The 13,460-nt window shown below is 39.7% G+C and overlaps 1 protein-coding gene across 7 annotated transcripts in view; it reads right to left on the reverse strand.

Annotated features, from left to right (window-relative positions):
* The window catches only part of LOC122969704 (POU domain, class 2, transcription factor 2), an 83,636-nt gene that overhangs the window by 17,707 nt on the left and 52,469 nt on the right, over positions 1-13,460 (reverse strand). For all 7 annotated transcript variants that reach the window (XM_044335627.1, XM_044335630.1, XM_044335629.1 and 4 more), the window contains 4 exons: positions 4,049-4,114; positions 2,890-2,918; positions 2,065-2,121; positions 438-563 (listed from right to left, as the gene is read on the reverse strand). In XM_044335627.1, coding sequence (XP_044191562.1) covers positions 438-563; positions 2,065-2,121; positions 2,890-2,918; positions 4,049-4,114 — 278 coding nt within the window. The remainder of the gene's footprint in view (positions 1-437; positions 564-2,064; positions 2,122-2,889; positions 2,919-4,048; positions 4,115-13,460) is intronic.

Consider the following 13,460-nt stretch of genomic DNA (forward strand, 5'->3'; position numbering starts at 1 on the left):
TTACTCTGGAAAATTTAACTACACATTGTGCAAGAGTTGTCTTGCCCTTCAGGGCAGCTATGTATTTTCCTGTACGTTATTGCATATCAGGTGTGTCAACATAACTTTGAAGTTAAGACCTACGTAAATGGAGGCATGTTACCAGATGGTAGAGTGAATAGAAACCAAAATCCAGAAAACTTCTCCACTTCATGAATCATATGACCCTCTATGCTTAGATGATCATCTCCAGATTAAAATGTGCTAGTCCTGGTTTGTAGATTACTACACTACATTTTGAAGTACTGTATAGACTGTACTCAGTAATCAGATGTTGCAATATATCCAAGAAATGCATCAAAATGAACTAATGACAGGGGTCAGATCTACTCGCTATATATAATACAGTTTATAAAAATGAATAACGTGTGTGTGTGTGTGTGTGTGCATTTTCTCACCCCTGCTAGCTGACTGCCAGCCAGCATCATCTGTGTGTGGTGGTGTTGGGTCTGTTGCTGCTGTTGAGAAGGAGGAGCAGGAGGAACGGCACTATGGGTCATCTCAGAGCTCTCCTCTGTCTTTCCCTAACGATGATAACAAAGGCAATTTTTTTTTAAAGCAAGGATTATTTTTTTAAAACTTCATTAATCCAAGAAAGGTTTGCTCTGAAACATGCGGTGTCACATTCACACAGTGACACACAGTGACTCAGCAGGACATGTCGTAATCTCATGTTGAAGACGACAAATATACAAGCAATGAAATTATACTTGCAGAAAATCAAACTGCTCTTAAACACAATGCTGCAAGAAAATGTCAGAGGGGAGTTACTCTCCGTCTTCTGCTTCTGCCTGCACACCCTTAAGATGCACAGACCCCTTCTAAAATCCTGCAAGTCTCTCGAAGGGAGTAAACACAAAACCCCCAAAATACACACTCAATTAATTTTGTGATACTGTTGCACTGCGAGGAAATGTCAACCAGTGTGTGGACACTTCAGTGATCAAAGACAGTGTGAGCTACGATATTTCAGTCCTTGCTGTGCATGTGTGAACAAACCAATTAAGAGCCAATTTATAGAATATTTCTGCCTTCACTCTCTGCCTCCTGGTCTTTAAAACACTGAGAGATTGATGCATACCGTATTTAACAAGTATTCAACACATCCCAACTTTAAGCAGCTGCATAATTATGAACACTGTAAAGCAAAAATGATAAACTAGTTTATTACATACATGGATGGTTTCAAAGTGTAGTTTAGGGAAAAACAGAAAACAGGTTTCTTAGAATGAGCATAGAGTGAACAAACCAGATTGCGCAGTTTAAAAGAAAAAAAAAAAAAAGTTAAAGATACTTCATTACAACTCCCTCGTTTTACTTTGTGAATCCCACTCTTGCTGCTTACCCCTGATTTACAGGTTGAAGCGTTTGCCGTTCATCTGTCCAGGACAAAGAGTCAATCCTCTTCGTTTTCATGGTGTCAGAAACATTCCAAAGCTGCTGACCTCTGACCTCTAGCTGTCGTTATCTGCCCACAGCCCTGTCATTACCCATCCATCATTGCCGCGCCGTGCCGCATCTTTACGTCTATCACTCGCTGACACTACATTCACATCATTTTTTTTTTTCTTTCTGCCTTTTCTTTCAGGGCTCTTTCTCTCCTCAGCGAAGTGGGTGTGGCCAAGGTTAGCTGTTTTGCATATTGGATGTTGTCTATGCATTCACACCCACATTAATATCAAGTTCATGCACAAACACATAATCACAATGAGGTATGCGTTGTTATGCAATGCACACACATAAAGGCACATGAAGTTACATTACAAAGTCCATATGCAGGCACATGTTGAGTCAAAAAATGTCGCTGCATTGACATGTATTTATTTTTTTAGTGATTGTAGATATAAAAAAAATAATTACTTAGCTCTTCATAACCTCTATATACACATAGATGTATTAAAGCTGCTCACAGCTTATATTTATGAGAGGTTATTAGATGGGTTAGATCAAAACAACACACACACACACACACACACACACACACACACACACACACACACACACTGCATGTCTGAACTGGCTCACCTTGCTGCCAGCCGGCGTGGGAGAGAGGCTGAAGGGGCTGGTTTTCATCGGCTGGACCTGCACAAAACAACAACAACAACAACAACAAAAAAGAGATTACATGCATTCAAAACATCAGTATCATCTGATGGCTGATTCAGATGAAACAAAATGCCCTGTAATTTGTGTCAACATGCTCCCAGTGAGTCACGGACTGTCGGTCTGTAGAGAGGGGTGGGGTGTAAATGGAGTGAAGTTTTTTTTTTAAGTGCAGATCCACATGAAACCAAAATTACCGTGAGGCATGTAGAAGGGCTACTCAAAGAAAAATACTGTTAATTTGCAGCTGATCGATATAAAATCAAACAACAGTGGTACAGTAAAGGGTTCCTGATAGTTAATTAACTATCAAATAATGTTCATAAGTAATAAGGATTGGCAGCTGCCTTATCATATAGTACATTTTCAGATTGATTTGATTTTCATACATAATCATGTAGGACGACATGTTTATTGTTAGTGTTTACTGCTCTCTAAATATCAAGGCACCCTAAAAATAAGCAGATAAGTATCATTAAATCTTATCATGATGATTTGATTTATATGTTACAGCGGTGATGAATGTTTCCATATTTGTATGTACTGCATTGTAATAATTTACAGTTGTTATAATTAATCAAGACTAAAAAAAATAGTTTATATAAAAAAAAACAGCAACATGCAGATTGAATTCATAATGACCCTTCAAATGACTCCATCTTAAATATAATAATTTTCACACACACACACACACACACACACACACACACACACACACACACACACTTAGGGAATATAAAAACCAACCTGGTCATCAGGGCTGTTTCTGTCAGAGTCTGAAACACAAAGGAGTACATGTGAACCATTTGTTAGTGAGTGTTTGTATGTGTGTGTGTGTGTGTGTATGTGTGTGTGTGTGTGTGTGTGAGTCATATAAATTGCAAATTTAATTACGTGAAAGAGGTAACATTTACTGGAAAACATGAGTGAACATGTGGAATGAAAATAACCAAAGAGGACCTTATTATGCTCATTTCCAGCTCAACATTTTTTATTGTTGGACTCCACTAGAGTAGCTTTGCATGATTCACAGTTCAAAAAACTCCTTATTTGTCTTATACTGGCCCTTTATGCAGCCCCTCAGTTCAGCCTCTGTCTCTTAACAGGCAGTCTTAGCTGTCTCTTTAAGGTCCCCCTCCCAGTGAGCCCACTCATCTGATTGGCCGGCTTTACGTATCAGAGTCGTGTTAAGTTGCCGCTGCTGCAAACCCAACATTTCCTGCTTTACTGCTTCAAATTAAAAGCTTTTAAATGACTAAATAACGAGATGTTCCTCATTGAATTAGCAGAGCTTCGTTAGCGGTGCTAAAAACCAGTCGAAATGACAAGATATGGAGATATTTTTAGCTATTTGTTCAGCGGATCAGTTAGAAATAATGCAGAGAGGAATATCACAAGCAGAAACAGCCACAGTTATGATGATGTTTGATAAAGAGCTGCAGACAACCAGCACACTTCCAACAGGTAAACAGCTTATTTTACTTTGCCCTGGTGTGCAACGGAGTCATGGCTCGATGTGACTACCCCCAAAACAATGGAAAAGTGTCATAATGTTAGCGGAGCGAAACAGTGAACTGGCGTGCTGTGCGTGGAGCAGATGAACATATAAAGTTGACGTCGGCTCGGGCTGAAAGTAGAAAAAACTGTTGGAAACCCAGTGTCAGGGCAGTCTGAAGCTGGTGCTTTTTGCTAACGGGGATTACTGCTACATATGTTTACCTCATTATATGACACTTTGTCCATGTTTAACATGAACATCTGACACTGTAACATTATATATATGACTGATAATAAGGAAAAGTATAATAGGTCCCCTTTAAGTCATACTGAACATGATTTAACATGTGTAAATAAGAGGTTGTTATTACTCATATTATAAAATGTGTGTGTGTGTGTGTGTGTGTACCTGAGCTGTCCCCCGGATAGTCAGCCCCAGGCTTCTCCTCCTCTGCTGCTTTAGACATCCTGATATCTGCAGGAAATGCACAAACACAGACACATCAGACAGGTACATGGAAAATACACAGAGGTACATCAGGCCAGAGACCAAATGCGGAAAAACTCACTCTCTGCAACTACCGTCCAGGTGGCCTTAAAACATTCGAGCGCTGTACCGTATATCACGAGTAGAACAGTTTCAACACGCCGCGACACAAACACACAAACTACTGACGCTGATAAGTCCGACCAATATCAGAAGGTGAGACAGACAGGCCAATAGAAAAACAGCCTATTTCTCGTTTTATTCCTCTGTTTGTATTGTAGAATTTAAAAAAAATGTATCATTTCAACACAAAACAATGAAAAGGTTACTTGTGTTATTAACTAAAGATGGAAATAAGTCCAGGACTTTATCATTTTATCCCTGACAAAATCTGATATGTTGTATTTTATAATATGTCAGAGTGTTGTCAGTTCATCTAATCTTAAACCTAGTTTGTTTGTTAAAATGATACAAGTAAAACGACTACATAATGTGTTGTAATATCATATTAGTTATACTTTATAAACTTCCATAATAACATTTTTATGATCATAATTTGGAAGAAAATATTTAAAATGCATCCGCTGTAATGCATTAAAATATAATATTCCATTCAATCTCCTGAATGTTTCCCACAATTTAGTAAAATTTGGGAATGACTGTGTGAAAAGAAAACCAATAAAACTACACGAAATGTTGGTTTTACAACAAGACATAAAAATCACATCTTCTCTGTAGAATCAGTGATCCATGTCTGGAAAAACATTTTTGTATCTACCATCCTTCCTGCTCCGCTGCTTGTTTTCTTTCACCATTTAGATATACAAACAAGGATACAAACAATCGATGTCTCCGAGACGTAAAGGTCAGTCCCACCCCTCTGTGTCAGAGTGGCTGGGCTTCAGTGAGTCTTGCTATTTTGCAGGTCAAAGTCACGGTCAAAGTTCAACCCACGATCAATACGTGACATAGAGAAAATGTGCCCTTACCCCTTCTTCGCTGGAATGAACGGGGAGGAAATTTTGGTGTCATTGCAGCATTAACCTTCAAATTAATTTGAGGAATAACTCGCTTTGTAAAGCAATTTGAGCTTTTTGTATCTTTAAAACCAAGAAGAAGTGTAAAAAGGAGTGATATTGATATTGTTCTGTGATAACCTTGTTACACCAGTATTGATGATGAAATACTTCGAAAGCCTGGATGGATAAATCAGAAATAAAACAAAGATGGGTCTTGAAAAGTTACAGTTTGAAGACACAGTAGTTTTTTCACCCAGCAGTGATGATATGACACTTAGAAAAAAAATTACCTCAGCTGATAGAGAGGAAACTGACTTTGTCCAACAAAACCGATGACACCGTACTCTAATTTAGCTCTTTAAATGTAAACTTTATTGACCCAGGATGTGGAACAGGGATTAAGAATCAGCTTTTCATGGCAGATATCATCCTAACTACCCTCGCTGTATGCTCTCTGTTTGTGGAGACTTGTGGGATTGCAGCAGTAATTGGTCCAGTAAGGGCGACGCCAGAGGAACTGCTTACCTGAGCACCAGACATTACTCAGCACCTCCACCGCCATCTTGGATAAAATACTCCTTCACCCCCTTGCTCTACGCTCTTAACTTCTGCCTATGGTGTGCTTTTATTACTCCTTTTCCTTCCTCAGCTCAGCTTATTTTATTTTTATTGTTTATATTGATAAAGACACAGGGAGAACGAGCTTAAAAATTTGAGTTCTGTGTGATTTAAAGTCACATGATCTGTTTTTAGCACGAGGTTCACGTGTCTGACGGGAGGCTGAAGCTGTGAAAAAGAACAAAGTACACCTTGCTCCTCTTCCTCCCTACTATAGCCATAAATATAGCTTCCACCCCATATGATATGGGTGAGGAAACAGGGGAAGAACGAATACGTGAAAACAAAAGAAGAGAAGAGCTTATTGGAAATTATATATAAGCCCAGTATGAGTGAGTCTGTGTGTGTGTGTTAATCTTATCATCAGGGTCACAGACAAGGTTCAAGGTGTGATGAGAGGAGGTGGAGAGGAAGGAGAGACAGATAAATGTAAGGTTTCTTTCAGTAGATGCAGAGGACATAGCTGAGTGCAGAACAAAAAGAGGAAGACAGAATGAAAGAAAGTGTTCAACAATTGAAAAATGCATTGGATTTTTATCACAGCTTTACTTTGGTTTGACTTAACATCCTTTTATTCTCCATTTTAACAGATATTAACATAAACATTTACACTCATTTCCCACCAAAACTATGTTTTAGCGTTTCAGTGAGAAAAGCACTTAAACCAGTATGAATAAAAAGTAGCTGATGACGTCTTGACATGTGTTCATTCTTTAATTTATTTTGTGTTATATATCATTAAAGATTATAATGTACCAATTTGTAACACTGGAGTCAAAAGCTGATGAATCAAAATCTATCTGCATTAATATAATTCTTCAAAGACTTGAGTGAATGAGTGTTAATAGTTGGATGGTTGTAGTTACATTTAATAGCCAGATGGTGGCAGCACCCTCCTGGAAACACTGAGCTGTGTGTGTGTGTGTGTGTGTGTGTGTTGCTGTATCAAGAATACACAGTCATGTACGAGCTACGATCTGTTGTATTCAGTAGTAACAATTCACAAATGAGTGGGAATAGTTTTAAAGGTGCAAAGTTTGCAGTTAAAGATACCTCTGGAAATATAATTTAAATGATAATCTGGAGTGGAAATCTCTAAGCACATATTTCTTTAATGTAAAGATGCCCAAAAGCTGCAAAAAACATTTCAAATACACGTCTTAAGTTACATTAATTATATCAGATCATTCTCAGTTACAAACAGACTTTACTACTCTGACCTTCAGCGACACATTAACGTCTTTATAAGGTCGTTAATCAGTGGTACCAAATCACCATGTAAACACAGAATCCCAAGCTGATATTATAAATATTCACTTATTATCTTTCTACTGAAATTAACAGTTATATATTTATAAACACATTAATAGTTTTTATTAGTAATGTTTTTTTTTAATATATTTTACTGATCTTCTAAATTTGTGTCTGTTGCTACATTCAGAATAGAAAAATACTTTATTTATTTATAGCTTATTATTAAGACTAATATTAATACCACCACTGATACTGGTTTTAACATATTACATCTGTTGTTACTATGGCAGCTTCTTTTACAAGTACTCGTAGTACTACTATGATTACTATGCCCTTTAGTATTGTTACTACTCGCACTGATACCAGTTCAGCTATTATAGACACTACCTCTTGTACAAAACTAACCTTTCAGAAAGACACTATTCAAAAATACAAAACACTAAGATGCTGAATCCATTTCACTCAAACATGGGGTTAAATATAATACACACACACACACACACACATATATATATACACACAAATGTTATTATTTTTAGTTTCTTCATCCTCTCAGCATATGAAGAGAGGGACCCCATAAAATCATTTTTATCATCCCTCCCCCTCCTCCATTTCCCCCCCTCTCCATAATGCCTCAACTGCCCATAACCCCTCTGGCCATGGGGCCTTTTAACCCCCACCCCCCTATCCATCCCCCTTCCACCTCATGTATGCTAACAAACCAAACACCCCAAACCTGTCACAGATGTCCAGTACACATTAAGTTTTGTTTTTTTCTTAATACTTTACATTCATATTACAACACAATGAACCTACTGATGACAGAAAACATCATCAGAAAACATCTCTGATTTTCACTATTTCTGTTACAAACAATAGTAATTTTTGTTGATTTTGGTGAAAATTTTTCTTGCTAAATTACAGTGACCACCGCCCTGACACACCTCCTCCACCCTGGGGCAGTTTGACAGCAGCGGTTCGGATGCAAGGCAGAGTCCCCCCCCTGCCCCCCCACCCTTCCTTACTCATCCTATCAGCGCTAATAGCATAGAGAGAGGGAGAGAGAGAGAGAGAAAGAGAGGGAGAGAGGCCACTGGGCAGATGATGTATCTGTCTTCTGGGGTTGACATGGCCAGCCTGCCTCCGAGTGCATGTGTTTGGTGTGTGTGTGTGTGTGTGTTGAAAGGGGAAAGGAGGGGGGTGCAGGGTCACTGTCAGGGAATTAGAAAAGGGGGAATGAGTGAGAGAGAGAGAGAGGGGGATAGGATGGCTGGAGGGGTCCTAAACTCACCCCCTTCCTCCCCCCACACCTCTCCATCCACTACCAACACCCCCTCCTCCTTTTTGCCCACCCACCCCGCCTTGGTCACGCCTGTCAGGGGCCAGTGACAGACGGCGCGTGGGTTTATGTGTGTGTGTGTATGTTTGAGGGGGGGGGTTGCCTGCTATGTTTGGCGTGTGGATGTCAGAGGTCAGGCACATGGTCTCGGCCACCTCACGCCTCGCAGTCACACACACACACACACACACACACACACACAATCGAGCTGCCTGCCGCCTGCCTTTTCCACCTGTCCCCTGTCACATTCACTACCGAACAAACACACACACGCAGCGTCAACAAGCAAATCTACAACTGCTGCAGTGACAAGATACTCAAAATGAACTATGTCATGGAAAAAAAAAAAAAAAAAAGTAGGGGGTAAAAGCTGCGATAAGCTAATTATTGTTAATTTAAGAAAAATGATCTACCACACATATCAGCTTATTTTTAATGATCTACATTATGTTAGATATAGCAGAGGAGATGAACAGGAAAAAATGGAAGATATATTTGTATCTGTGATGTTGCATCTCTCACACCAAAGCCAGAGCATTTAAGGTCAGCTCAAGGAAGGGTTAAATTATTTTATTAAATTACTATAAAACTTCAACAATAGGGGTTTGCACAGAAATGTTTCCAGCTGTAAAAGTGTGGCAGGAGTTGTTTTTTTTTTTTTTAGAAAGTTGAGATAAATCAGTGTGAAAATAAAAAGAGAGTTGTCAGTTTTCAATTCTTTATCAGGAACTCCATGAATGCCATAAACAAGTTATTAATGTAACAAAGTCACAGCTGGAATACAGATCTGCAAAAAAACTGTGAAACCCAACTGATCTAAGACGAAGAAAGAGTTATGAATAACAAGTATTTTAAAAGTTTTACTTTTTGCATAGAACTGACTGTGTTTTTGTCTTTTATTTCAAAAGCAAAACTTTTCAAAAGCTGACCTGGCATTAGATATAGCAAGCCATTACAAAGGGCCATATGCATGACCACATATCTTTTTCTGCTGGTTAAAATTCTACATTTTATTACTGACGACACATCTAAGAAAATGACGATGTGTTTTATGTCTCGGTTTAATGACCGCTGCACCAGCTGAAAACAAAGAATAAGAGCTCTGCGTTTTCTGGCTACATTTGGCTGCATTTAATGAGAATATATTCTGCTTTAGATGAGCAGAGAAGCTGCTGCATAGACTGTAGACCAGCATAGTTAAATGACTATATTATCCATATTGAATCCTGACTCTGAGAAATTATACTTCCAAATGATGTCACTCTACTGGGTCTATTTTATTTTATTGTTATTTTACACCAGCCAGTTACCAGTTAACATGGTTCAGAACTTCTTGGATATTTATATGGTTGACTAGTGTGCTTTGCCTCAAAATGTTTTATACTTCCAGCAGAAGAGATGAAAATATTGCCTGACTCTGCGACCTCTGAACTTTTTCCAAATAGCAGAACTTTGAAATCGCATCCTCATTCTGAAGATAAGAATATTGTTCCTGAGAGAAGTCCTGCAGCAGAGAAACACACTACTGGGGTTGCATACCTTGATTGATTGATGCCTGCAGTATTTTTAAATCATTTCTGAACATGACTGTGAAAACACAGAGAAACAGGAAGAACTGATGAGGTTGTTGTGTCTGTAGAAAGAAAGACCTGCTCCAGAGCTAGCCGGTTAGCTCCAGCGTGCTAGTCGACTTCATCCAGTGTAACAGAACAAAATCCGTGTCAGTTTTTCCACCTTCACGCTTCCTATTAGCATCACTCCTCCTTCACTTTGTCCCTCACCTCTGCACCTCCCTTGTACTCCACTCGGGCCATCCTTGATTTATTCCGATCTCTCCCGTTTCATCTCTTCCTCTTCACCCTCATCTATAATACCATCATCTCACTTGAACTTCTCTCTAACCTCTCCCTTCCATCCAAACCTCTCTACCTGTTTTCCCGTCCCTGAATTTCTCCACTGCCGCCTCCCTCTCTCTGTCAAAACTCATCTTTAACGTCCCATCTCTCTTTCTCCCCATGCTCAACTCTCTCTCCCTCTCTTTTTTTTTTATCTCTCCCTTCCTTCGCTGACTGCACCTTCTGTCCCATTTTTGTCTTCTCGCTCCTTTATAGATTTGGATTTTGCTCTAGAGTGACTTAGCTTTTGGCAAACTCGAATGCCAAAAAAGATCAGCTGACTAGCTTACTTAGACACTTATGTTAGCGTAGCTCTTCTAACAGGAGCCTTAACCCGGGTTTCATGAAGTTTTATGAAATTTCTCACAGTGCAAATAACTTCCTCTGCAGAAATGAGACAGAAGACACAGTAAATTTGTGTGTGTTGACGCTGGAGTGACAAATTTTCATTTTTTCAACCAAACCCTCACCCAAAGATGAATTAAAATATTGTTTACATGTGTTGATAAAGTGACTTGTCTAGTTCAGGCACATATCTTGATACTCTTTATTCAATATCCAGTTATGTTATCTCAAAGCTGCAGACAGATAATCAGATAATCACATTAGTCTTTACCCAAAATTTCATAATGTTTGTGTGTATGCGAGAATTTGGTCTCATTTTAAGTGATTTTTGAGACTTTGTGGCTAATAATCTTCCTCCTAATATCCTCCTCTCTTACTAAAGGCCCTTTTTTTACTGCTTCAGTCTGACGTTACTTTACGGTTCTACCTTTAAGCTTCAACATCCGCCAGAAACAGATTATTTCTGAGAAATGTTTATATAACTAAAACTTGTCTCTGTGTCTTTTTCTGTCCCTTCACTTGATCCTTTCATTCCCTCTTCATCTCTCCCTCTCTCTCTCTCTCTCTCTCTGTCTCTGCCTTCCTCTCCTTCAGTAGTGGTCAGCTGCAGCGGTCATGGCACCACTGGACAGCGCTCTGCTAGCACAGGACACACAGACTCGTTGCCAGGCAACAGCAATGAAAGATCACTCTGTGTGTGAGTGCACGCGCGTGCTTGTGTGTGTCCACATGTGTGTGCAAGTATATGTGTGTGTGCATGTCTGCCGCTCGCATGTTTGTGTGTGTACCTGTGAGAGTGTTAATCATTAAGAATAAACATGTTTCCCTGCCTGTAGCGGAGGCTTTGGTGCGAGGCAAACAAAGTGCTGCATGCTAATGTCTCCGCTGATGTTTACACATTAACAACCAGTATTAAAGCTTTATTCTGGCCTTTTTTTTTTCAGGTGATATTCACATCTTAGTTGACTTGTGAGGAAAAAGGGATACTAGACATGAATTCAAAATGCTACAGTTTTACAAGTGGCGAAGCTAAAAGGCTCATATGAATTACAATATTTCAGGTCCGTTTGTTTGTCAAGATTGTGTTTCATGGTTGCAGTTTTGTCTCAGTAGAAAAAGAGAAGCTTTTTTTTCCTCAGTGTTTTCTAACCACCAGCAGCCAACTTACTGTTCAGAAAAGGTCTAATGTCTCCAAGATCTGTATAAACTTCACATAAAAAATAATTACATTTCAGGACGCCCACTCAGGGTTTACTAACGCTGATCTGTAGGATAATAACTCTTGCTAAGGAGTCAATACTTTTCATACAGTAAGTGACTTGTTTCATGTGTCAGTTTAGTGAACAAGCTGCCTTGTAACTGTCTCTCGAGAGTGAAGGAGCGTTGCGCGTAGACGTTGATTTGTCGGTGATTTGTGTAGGCGAGCGTTTGAACGAGTTTATGCGCAACTGGAAAAGTACTGCGTGTCTGTGTACTTCTTTTGTGCACACGTGTACCATTTATATATGTGTGTGTGTGTGTTTGTGAGTCAGAGACAGAGAGTGATTACATGAGCGCGTGTGCACGGGGCGCGCGTGTGTGTGTGTTCACGAGCGAATGTGAACTCGCACGAGCGTGAGCGCTTTCTGAATATGTCTCTAGAGTGTTTATTATATCCGATACAGTACCTCTTTCTCGCACCACATATTTCTGTGCCGATCGATTCCTCTGACTCCCGACAAGACAATAATCGCACCGCCCTCCCTCTCTCCTTTTCTCCACCATTATTACTGCCCTCCCCAAGGAGCACATCGCACGGATGGAGGGATGGAATACAGAGAAATAAAGGAAGAGAGGACAAGGGGAAGGAGGAAATGGCCACTGTGTGTGACTTCCTTTTCCAGAATCCCTGCGTTGTGGGGCGTAAAAGATGGAGGTGGAGGGATGAAATGAGTGGATGAGGGAGGAAGAGAAGGGGGTGGGGGGGTGGGGGGAACGCTGGGAGATGAAAGAGAAGAGAAGGAAACAAATGAGCGAGGAAGATGAGGACAACAAGCAGAAACTGAAAATTTTGGGAATTTTGGGGGGATAATAGTAGAGGCTGAAAGACATGACAGGGATGGTTTCAAAGAGGAAAACAAACAAACAAACAAACAAGTAAAGAGACAGAAAATGGCAGGGGGAATGATGGAGAGAACGAAGGGAGGATGGTGTTGGGAGAGTAGGAAAGACACATGACAGAAAAAACAAATGAGAAAAAAATAAAATGACAAACAAGCAACGGAAAATATTTAGGAATCTGTAGATAATGGCTGAAGGTGGAAAAAATAATGAGGTGTGCTGAAAAAAGAGAATTAGAAGCAAAAAAATCCCTCCAAAAAAAAAAAAAAAAAGAGAGGAAAAAATGGTAACCGTAGACAGAAAAGAGCAGGAATGAGTGACTAGATGAGTGGAGGGATGCTGGGACAGTGAGTGAAGAACAGAGCAGAGCTGGAAAGAAAATAAATGAGCAAAGATGAAAAAAAAAAAAAAAAAAGAAGAGAGAAACAGCTCGGCCAAAAAAAAATGTAGAACATGGGTGATAATGGCGATGAAACAAAAAACAAAAATCAGGAAAAAAGAAAGAAAATGGACATGTATAGGGTGAACTGCAGTGTGACAGAGCATCCTCACAGGAAATAGCAGGAAGGAAAAGATAGTGACAATTGGACTAACAAAGACACACAGCCTCGCCTTGATGGTGTGTGTGTGTATGTGTGTGTGTGTGTGTGTGAGTGAGTGATTGGATGTGGAGGGAGGGGACAGATTGTGTGCAACAGAGTCAATGACAAAATGAACAGACAGGGTGGACAGAAAAAATGACCAAAAAATGAGACTGAGGGCTC

The sequence above is a fragment of the Thunnus albacares genome, chromosome 19, assembly GCF_914725855.1.
Source record: "Thunnus albacares chromosome 19, fThuAlb1.1, whole genome shotgun sequence".
NCBI lineage: Eukaryota > Metazoa > Chordata > Actinopteri > Scombriformes > Scombridae > Thunnus > Thunnus albacares.